We start from the raw sequence: 11,267 nt of genomic DNA, 5'->3' as shown, positions 1-11,267 counted from the left end.
CTTTTTTCTTTGTTGCGTATACCCAGTGCGAGAAATAATTATTATTAGTTGCTGAAACTTTCTAGTACGATTCCCAATAGCAGCATTGGAAAATCGCAGAGAAATAGTATCTCTGACTACTACAATGGTCGTATAGAGATATCCCATGTAGTGTTCAGCTAAACCTACAATACATCGAAATGACGCCCCGAAAGTATTGATACCTCTCAATTATTTTTAAAAATTTAATCCTTCCACGTTATGCAGTATATCAAAATATGCAAACGGGTTCGATTCAGTGAGGACACACTGTCAGAAAGGTGTAAAAGCCTGTCCAGGCCAGTCATCCTAACTAAGATTTTTTTCTGAGTTTTCCTCAGCAGACAAATGCCAAGATAGTACACTCGAAATATATATTTGTCATCTCAAAATATGTTTCGCAACATTGCACACTCCCAAAGGTAAGAACTTCAGAGAATACTGCAAGAGAGATTATATATATGACGTATTAGTTTTGCCTTTATGTATTTGCCTTCCAGCTAGGCTATATACAATAAGCTGTGCGCGCGCTTTTTGATTTTCTTCCTGTTCTCGGCTGTACTAACGCAAATATTGTTCTTTGTTTTCTATGTTTTGTATTGGATCTGTTATATTTCATTATCAAAGAACCAGCTTCTTTAAATAGTTATAAAATATATTAATATGAGAAAATATGTAGTTAACAAATAATATGAAGAAATAGAGCATGACTGAAGTAAATTTTTTTTTTAAATTTCGTATTTTGATGATTCTGGATGCAATGCTCGTTGAAATTTTTTGACAAGGCGAATACTGATATTAACCAAAGTTAGTTAATTAACCATTAGTTCAGGGCGCAAAATTTAGAGATTGCAATCTGTGTTCAGTAGGAATAGTTTCTACCTAAACGCACAGGGCTGCACAATTTGTTTTGCACGAAAATAACTATCACTGAGTGAGAGAAAACACGGAATGTGAAGTCTTCAACAAAGTTTTAATTCGCCCATCCTTTCCCACCCTCAATAGAAATAGTTTGCCTTCTGGAGCTTCAACGCGAGAGAGTTTCCCCCACTGAATGATTTGTTGACAATTTCCATCAATGATCCTTCATTTAAGGACTGATTCGAAAACTGACAGTGAGTAACACAAACGTAAAGTCTTAAGGTAAGATATTTTTTAACATGTACACTCATGTCCAAAATTATTGTCGCCTGTCTATAAATATGTTGTTGGAATATAATTTGATAACGAATTCGCCCGGTATTTCTTATAATGTTAATATGTGTATAATCGGCAAAGACATGTATGTGGAAAATTTCATGTCAAAAGAGCAGTAAATAAGAACAATAAAATGAAAATAAAACTTCCTTGTCCATTTAGCAACATTTTGTTTTACTCATTCTAATTTTCGTATTTATAATTCTTTTCTTATGAAATTTACCACAAATATACATTTCCCGATTATACACATAGTATCAATATTAAAAGTACCCTGCAAACTCATTCTCGAATTATATTCTTACAAGAAGACAGTTATAGGTTGCGACAATCATTTTGGACATGAGTGTATATGAATTGTTCAATTCAAAATTGATTATCCTGAATCTAATTGTCTGGTTTTGAATTTTTATGCCCTGCTGTAATCTCTTTCTTTGTCAAACCAAAGGCCGTGGGGAGGGGTGACGGACCTATCATAATTTGTACGTGAGAGAGAGTGGCGACCATCACTTTTGGATTGGCGAGTGCGTCTAACTTTGAAATTTTGCGCCCTGATTAGTTAATCAACCTGAATCAAGGTCCGTCGACCCTACTGTTCCTTCCCTCTTTTAAGGTCGCCTCATAACTACCCTTCTTTGGAAACCGAAGAAGTAGTAAAATCGTGACGTCACCGCGGGAGCAGAAACAGCTTTCGCCCAAGGTCCTTCTCATTCACCCATGCTTGTTTGATTTTTGCAGGAAAGCGAATGATTCTTGTTTTCTTGTATTGAGAAAAAATAATTACTGTAGTGTTCGTGTTAGCTTATAAGCATGTCGAATTGTACGATAAGTACTTGTTGCAATCATAGTAGAAATATTAAGGGTTCCGAAGTTATTTATCAGGTATTTCCCTCGGATCCTCTGTGGAAAGTTTGGCAAGAGAAATGTTCTCGGAAAGACACCTACGCCAGCGTCTATTCCGATCATTTTATTCCCGAAGTTTATAAACGTGATTTAAAACGTGAGTTTCTGAATATTCCACTCAAGAATAAGTTTAAACCGATGTTGTGCCTTCACTGAACTTATCAGTGTCATACGGAACCGTGTTCCTTTAAATAATGAAAGAAATAAGTGTACGAAAGCTAGGTGTTTAGAGTAAAAACAAATCAGGCATTTGGGTACAGTCAGATGAAATAACTATTATGACCGGAACAAAAAATAACTCAGTTTGTTCCGTTTGTTTTGTTGAGAGTGAGGGGCATGAACTAAAGGAATAACTTTCCTTTTTGCGTGAAGAGAGCGAGAAATAAAATTAAGTTTTACGTCGCATGGTTATGCCGGCCGTGGTCTAAAGGACACGGTTATGGTGAGAAATGAATGAAATAGTGGAATAAAGAAAGTGGGAGGAAGCAGAAGAACCCCGAGAAAACCCACGCACAGTGTTTGTCCACCACAAAGTTCACTTGGCGCGCAGGGATCGAACCAATGACGCATGCACCAGAGGTGAACGCTCTACCATTGAGCCACCGCGGCCCAACGAAAAACTAAACTCTGTCAGTATGTACAAAGCCAAAATAATAGTCTATATTTACAAACGAAGTTAAAAGAATTGGAAAGCAAATATAATAAAGAATTAATTTCAAAGACCGGTTCTAAAATATAATATTGTGATCGTTTCAATAGAGTGGTTAATAACCGGTGGTGGATATATTACGAAAAAGTTTTATACAGGGCCACGTAAATATGCTAATAAATGGCAAGAAAAAACTAAGATGGACTGATTAAGATATTATTCGTGCATTAACACAACGCGCCACAGTGATAAATTATACAATCATCTGCGGTTACATGTTCTAATCCGCGTACCCAATGTGTCAACACTTCGACATTGCATACAAAAATAACCATTTTATCGTGGTATTCTTACACCAGTTTTGAAAATTTTGACGGAGCGAGGGCGCTGCTTAAAGAGTGTGAAGAAATTTTCAGTGCTTACATTTGAGGTGAGGTGAGGTGATTTTAGTTTAGCGTCCCGTTCAGCAGCGAGGCTATATGAGACGTGGACCTACTGATTAACGTGGAATCCGAACTACATGAGCTTCCGCCGGGAATTGAACCCGGGTCTCCCACGCCAAAGGCGCGTATGCTAACCGCTTAGCCACGAGGGAGCTCAGTGCTTATATTTGATTAAATGAATGATAATGGGCGCGTGTCCTATGACGAACAGGTTTACTTAATTTTGGAATGACACAGAAGTGTCCAGGTGGCAATGATTCGAGGCTTGATAGATGTGTGGAAACAGTCAATGTATGAATATTCCGATAAGACTATGAGTAAAAACTTCGAAATATATCGAAAGTTGAAGTCTTAGGATTAAACATAGTTGCAATTCTTTCCAAGTTAAATGATGGCCATGTGAGGCTATGTTGTGGTCTCATTTTACCTTCTTCTCGGTGGATGGAAGCAACAAAAAATAAGATGTATTTTGAAAATTTTACCAAAATAATAATAATAATAAATAAATAAATAAAAGTCTAAAACAAAAGAATGTGATTGGCCGACCATTTGATGTCCTAAGAAAGACACTTCTATGTTGAAACTATTCGACAAGACTAGGACATTCTTCAGAATTCGGTTTTTGAATAGAAAAACACGGGAACTTCGGAAGAAGGATGCTTTCAAGATAGTGGATGCAAAGCTATTCTTCAAGTGCTGCACAATCCTAAAGTAAGTACGTATTGTATCTGTATGTACTCTATTTTTTATCGCATTTTAAAATTTGTTTTCCTTTGCAAATTACTATGGCGGAACATTGGCTTAGCCTACGATATTTGTCCCTGCTTCACCGCGGTGACGTCACACTACAGCTGGAGAAAGTGGCTACGCAGAAACATCCGAGTTATGAAGGGACCTGTAAAAGCGCGGAACAGTAGGGTCCACGGACCTTGAACCTGAATGTATGTTTCCTTTGCGCTATGTCCAGGAAACATACAGAGGAACACTGGGGTTCCTGGTTCGATCCCCGGCCAAGTAAATTGGTGAACATCGTGTCCGTGGGTTTTCTCGAGGTACTCGCACATTCTCATTCTGCCAACTCTTGTTATCATTCATTTGCCTTAACAGTTTCCTTTAGCCTAACAGGCATAATCGTGGGACGTTAAACAGAAAGTGGAATCTGACTCAAACTTATGAAATTGAGGTTTTGTGCACACCACCTAATCCACGGTCCTATAACCACTAAGGCAGTTTATATAATAAAGTGTATATAATAACATATGAAGTTCAAAAGAAATTAAATACATTCGTAGGAACATCTCAACTAAATGTAACAATGTTCCAAGCTGTGGACTACTCCTTAACTTTGATATTGCTTCAATTCGTTGGAGATCCTAAGTTACGTGCATCTCAAATTATCATCAGATACAAATGAAATTATGAATAACTAGCAGCGTTCACCCCGCTTCGCTGCGGTCACCCCGGAACGCAATAAACTTTGTTACTTAGATAATTTTTACTTTTTCGCTTTCAAGTGATATGATAAAAACCATAGAAGATTGCACTAATGTTAACATTATATCGCCTGTCATTTATGTTAACCCGCCCCGCTTCGCTGCGGTCACCCCAACCCGCCCCGCTTCGCTGCGGTCATCCCGGAACGCAATAAACTTTGTTACTTAGATAATTTTTACTTTTTCGCTTTCAAGTGATTTATAGCGCCTGTCATTTATGTTAACCCGCCGAGTCACAGGGTCATGCGGGTTGCATATAAGTACGTTTATTTTTATACCTATGATGAACTAATAACAAAGGATTTGTACGTATGGACACCTGAATGGTCAATTATCTCAAGACACTGGTAATTGAAAATTAAAGTGATATGATAAAAACCATCTAGGGTCCAAATCCTAACAACCCCCCAAAAATGAAAGAAATCGGTTCAGCCGTATTAGCGTGATGAGCGGACAAAGGATTTTTTGTACGTATGGACACCTGATTGGTCAATTATCTCAAGACACTGCTAATTGAAAATTAAAGTGATATGATAAAAACCATCTAGGGTCCAAATCCTAACAACCCCCCAAAAATGAAAGAAATCGGTTCAGCCGTATTAGCGTGATGAGCGGACAAAGGATTTTGTGCGTTCTCTTTTATATATATAGATACATTATATTTCTGCACGTGATACACATTCGAAATAGAACTTGAGTAAGGGACACTGAATTCGTAAATATATATATTCGGAGTTGAGTCCGACTATTTTCTGAGTAGGGTCAGTGAGGGTACTTATGCGAGACCCCTCACTGATCTTCAACCACCGTAGGTATATACAAATCAAGAACGCAGGCATTTAGTAACATGCTTCACAATGCTCTCTACATTTTTAAGTTTGTTTACAAAAGTTTGGATGCACCAATCTTTTTAACAAACTCATTAAAAAAAAAGTTTTGAAATTTGAAATCCTATCATTAACTTTTATATCTACTCATGCAGTAATATCACTTGTAAAACCAATGGGTGTTGGTGGGAGCCTGGTAAGTCAGCAGTTATAGGTTAAGTTGAATTTGTACCTTGGACTTTTTTTTTTATTTTTTTATTTTTTTTATTTCTTTCTTCTATCTCACTTTGGTTACATGAAGGGTAATTATGAGACGCATGCTAGATTAATGTAAGAAATAAGTCTGTATCTTAGTATGTTAAGTTTCAAAAAAGCTGTATTCTGTAGTTTAGGTAGTTCTATAATCTTTCTTAGTAATTTTCAAAATTGTAGACCTACATTATTTTGTTAAATAGCCTAGGCTGCATATCTATATACTAAAACAGAAATAAGAGTAGCCCAAGTTGGTTTTTAGTGAACAGCCTAGAACTTGGTCTAAATTTGTTTAATGAGCCGGTTTTGTAACTTAAAACTATCTAATATACACTATTAGCCTATAGGCCTATTATAGTAAACTCACAAAAATGTTAGAATAACATCAGTAGCTATGTCCACTTTCTTTTAGTAATTTTCTTCTAACTCAGCCAAATATTTGTACAGTATATCTTTATGTAATAAGCACAAAATAACGAAGATATCTTTCTCACAATTAGACTCCTTCATACTTCAATATCAGATACAAAAGGGTGGGGCAACAGGTGTCTCAATTACCCACTCGGCGTCTCATAATTACCCTTTTGGAGGGAAATTATGAAACAGCACAAATTTGACATTTACTCATCAACTGAGATGAAAGGAAATTGGTTGAGAGCAAATTGTTACTTTATTGCAACTATCAACTGCTGCCTAGGTTAACTGCTTTTACAACTAATGTAAGCTTAGTAACGTGGAAAAGTTGTGAAATTTGTCTCCTGATTACCCTCATTGACCCTACATCTTTCTTAAAACACAGAACAAATGAGTTATGAATTCTTCGACATTTCTTTTGACAGTGAAAACTTTTATATTTGTAAGCGAGATTTGAAGAAAAGTACCTCCTTTGATAATTGTAACAAGAAATTTATTTACAAATTTTGTATACAAAGTAATACTGGTACGAAAATTAAGCAAGCATTATAACATGTGAATTAATAACAAATTTGATATATTTAAAAAAAAAATGAACTGGAAACAAAATCTTAGTTCTTAAAACGAAAATTCGTCTGCTTTGGTTCCTGACGCTAGGCTGATCCGCTCGACAGTAAATGGAGTATCTGTAAAAGAATTGTTTATAAGCAGCTATAAATACGCATCATTAATAAAATACATTACCAGAATGGCAAAATAAGATTTCATCCCTCATGTTTTCAACTACAATTTTAGTTACGTTTCTTGCAAACTAAGAATCCGAAAGGTTAGCGTAACGGCTTTACATGACCGAGGTTATTTCTTACATGAGCAAGCTTATATGCACTAACTTAGATTTTTAAGATTGCGTTAATAGTATTCAGATATAACAATCAAAACATTGTATAGAATTGTGAGCAAAAAGTTACGAAAGAAGGGCCGATTTCTTTCTGTTACTCAAAGATTGTCCATTCTGTAAAAATTAGAAGATATTTAGACGTTAGGCAAATACATTGTACACGGAACTAAAATGTTAAAGAATTAGTGGGTATATTCTCAAAATATGCTATTTTTGAATCAAATAGGCGAAGACACTAGACTAAATTATGGCAGCTTCGGTAACAGTAGCAGACAACTATGAGCAAAAGTGCCACTCATTCCAGTATGTTCTGACGATTACAATAATAATTTGCATATAAAGATTTAAAGATAACGAATGTTAATTTTGTTTCGTTGCAGAAAAAATGAAGTCTTGCATTGCATTTGAGATGCTAACGCACTTATTTCTTTTTGTTATCTCGAACATCCACTTATATATGATATACACAGCATTTCTGTACCAATGCTCTTCTCAATCTTTTCAGCCTCTTCTATTAATACACTCAAAATCAACACATCACCATCCTTTTCCTCAATTAACAATAAATCACATTATTCTTTAGGATCTTCATAATTATTCTGGACTGATGTGTCCATTAGTCACTTCAGATTTATTTTGATTACTGAGAAACTACTAATATACTAAATCAAATTCTATCAAGCTTTTATATGAATCCTGTTCTATAGTTTAATCACATTAGTTTCAATACTTACCCATGTCATACCAGCCAAAAAGCCCTGCATTTGCTCGAGCTGAATCTAAAGCTTGCCGGATGGCAAATAGCACCACACAGCTCATGCACAAAGGAGGTTCACCAGTTGCTGAAAATTAAAGATTAAATATTTACTGGCACATCACCTCCGTCTTTCATGTAATCTAAATGAAAGTCTTTTATGTTCGTTACTTTACAGCAACATGCATATACTCATATAAAGAACGCATATACTCTCATAACTGTTTTATGTATATACTCGTAAAACAACGTATGACGAAATCTTAAATTACTAACGCAAGAGTGGCTAGCTCATTACAAATTATTTGTTCATGAAACTCGGAAACTACGCTCGCAGCAATTCTTATTGTATAGTTCGCCCACTTTAACAAAGTCAGTTTTCACTATCATGAGTAAGTTCTCGGTGCACTAGATTAGATCGCATCTCGGTGCTGATGATTTATTTTAAATAATAATAATAATAAATATTTAAAAAAAAAAAAAAAACAAACAAACAAAATCTAATTCAAAATCTAGGGTGCGCAGCAGCGATAATTCCGGTTCTATAAAGAGCTTTAGAGAGAACCTATTATGATTATGGTTTCTTTGCCACGAAGATGACAATTGGCAGGGATCGGAGCGCCTAACGACATTGACAAGTGGTACTTTGTAGACTAAATCAGAAATAAGTCACGAAATAATAATTAGCATTTTCCAACTCTTCTGCTTTTCTCAACTTCATTTCCTCTTCCCTAAGCGCGACACTTCTTTGCTGCACTGTCGCTGTTCCTCCAGAAACTACTGGTAATGCTTATAAGCATTTATGACCGAAGGTAGTAATTTTCTTAGAAATTGAAACAAGACGAGGCATGTTATAAAACTTCAAAGAATCTTTCACCATCAGAATCCAGTTTAAGGTTCTACAAAATGTGTGAGTTTTTATTGTAAGAGCACTTTCTGATACGGAGAATTTCAATATCAGTATTGCTATGAGAGAGCCAGCCAGAGTACAGCTTTTATCACTTTGCTCACCAGAGCAATCTTTGGTAAACCCTCTTCAGTCTAACCAAAGAAAGCCCAGTAACTCAATACGTGAAGTGATTTCACTTCCAGCAGGTTCATCCTCAAGCTGCAGAAATTTCCACTCGTAGTAAATTGATCAACTGGAATACCACAGATAATACTTTTGCTACAGTTCTGAGGTATCTACAGTTATTTTGTGATTTCCTAGCCTCAGGATTGGTGGATCTTGTGATTTCCTCAGCCTAGCCTCAGGAAAGGTAAGTGCTCGTTTAATGTGAACAGAACAAGTCATTGTATTTTGCACCAAATGTTTACCACCTGAAATATAATGTCCACTCTTCAAGAATTGTAGAACATCCACGGTGTGATAACTTAGACGCCTGATATTTTGTTTACTCTGAAATGACAACTTGCTGTAAAAGCAGTAAATTATCAGATTCAAACAACCTGCTATTTATTCAATCATGAAAAATTACAATTTCACTAACAGCAGACTTTCAGGCACTGCCTGCAACAGTTCCAATGACTTCCAATAAGTTTGCATATAAAATATGAATCAGCGGAACTTCTTTGAAAATTGTGTTAATTTCTCAAATAAGTTGGCAGAAGACAATGTGAAATGTAATCCAATGTTCTCGGGATTGCTGCCAGAGTGAGTGTTGCTGTGCTGAGCTTTCTTTACCATACAGTGGCAACATCTTCAGAGCTATGTTGCCGCTGTATGGTAACACTCACTCTGGCAGCAATCCCGAGAACATTGGATTCATAGTAGACGCCAGCAAAGCTTCAAGATCATAATGTGAAATGTAGTTGACCTAACATCTTAGGCTTCTTCAGTAGATCTACAAATTTCCTCATATGTTTTGTCCAAAGAAGTAGATGGACTTTCTCACTTTCTTTGTAGATGGAAGGTACTTCAAGAAAATATAGTAGTACACCAGTCCGCTATTCAGGTTATATTTGACATACAGATATATATAATAACCACGTGGTTATGGTAAGTTTCAGAAACCTGTGCGATGGTGGATCCAGCTCCTGCTGAATAATCTTTTATTCTTCCCAACGAGAAGACATCATTGGAAATGATAGATACCAATCACTAGTGTCATAACATCTTCCCCAAATACCTTAATTGTTTTTAGAAAAGCATTGTGGCCTATGTGAATACGACATGTGCCAATATCTACCAAACCTCTTTGACGGAGTCTTATTAATCTCTCATTAAACAAGTTGAAAGCCTTTTTAACATTAGGGCCATCAAAGCCAAATTATCTGTTTATTGGTCAAGGACAAACTGGCTTCTGAAAGCCTCGCTTATCAAACTATACAGAGAGTAAATGCTCTAGATTTTTCATTGAAGAAAGTCTGAAGATGTCTTAACAGTCTGGTTCCTGAGATCTGACCAATATGTAACGCTGGTAATTTCTAGCTCCAACTTTTGTAGTTTCACTATTAAGAAATAGTGTACGAGGTGAGACAAAATCTTCCAACATTTCTTCATAGAAATACACACCAAGAACTGTGGTCAAATAGTGCATTTCTGGGGGCAGATGGTAAAGCAATGAGGAAATCCTTCTGAAAACATTCTTTCAAATGTAGCTTTGATATGTATACACGAGATGGCTGAGTAGTTGCTACAATTTTTTTTTTTTTTATTGTCCATGTCAATTTTGCCACTTGGCCGCTTGCTGGCAGTTTGAGGTGACTGAAGACCATCGGAACCTGATGGACAGATGTGTGTGTTAAGGGTAACTGGTTTCACTACACCGTTCTTTGTTTTATGCCTTTCCTATGCTGTAAAACTGCATGGAATCATTTGCTTGAAACAATATATACAAAATTCACAAAACATTTTATATTCATTGGTGCTTTTCTTCCCAAGAAAACATTCGATACCCTTTGCTGTGTTTTTGCTGAAGCTAATCATTCCTGAATTTATACTTCCTCACGGTGTTTCTCACTGCTTAGTGTTTAGTTCACGACACATGTCCAAATACGAAATATATTATTTATTTTAGCACCTTTCGATATTCGTTTCTCGAACTTTAACGTATAAAACCACATAACTCACTTCAAAAGCATGGTTATTTCAAAAATCACTAAAATATAAAATTTAAATTGCACTTTGGTGTAACTAGCACTTACGCCCTCTTTAAACTTCACTATAGGATTTAACCTGTGCTCAGTTAAATTCTGTGAAGACCTGAAAGAGGGTGTAAAAGCTACTTACTACGAAATGGAGTTCAAATTTTATATTTTAATGCTTTTTGAAATATAACCGTGCTTTTGAAATAAATTATGTAATTTTATACATTAGAGAAAGTTCAAGGAAAGAATATCAAAAGATATATTTAAACAAGTTGAGAATGCTCCATGAGGCATTGCCAGAACGAACTTAAAAAGAATGGGAGAGATGG

General features: G+C 35.9%; 1 protein-coding gene across 1 annotated transcript in view; it reads right to left on the bottom strand.

Annotated features, from left to right (window-relative positions):
* Window positions 1-6,667: 6,667 nt before the first annotated feature.
* LOC145688275 (uncharacterized) overlaps window positions 6,668-11,267 on the bottom strand; it is a gene marked incomplete in the record, with an annotated part of 75,972 nt that continues 71,372 nt past the window's right edge. Inside the window, 2 exon segments of the mRNA XM_081762272.1 lie at window positions 6,668-6,882; window positions 7,829-7,936. Of these exon segments, the coding sequence (XP_081618398.1) occupies window positions 6,815-6,882; window positions 7,829-7,936 (176 nt within the window).

This window comes from Thermobia domestica, chromosome 6 (genome assembly GCF_964235325.1).
Source record: "Thermobia domestica chromosome 6, izTheDome1.hap1.1, whole genome shotgun sequence".
NCBI classification, from domain to species: domain Eukaryota; kingdom Metazoa; phylum Arthropoda; class Insecta; order Zygentoma; family Lepismatidae; genus Thermobia; species Thermobia domestica.
The sequence above is the reverse complement of the archived record's forward strand: the minus strand, read 5'-3'. Positions and strand labels throughout refer to the sequence as shown.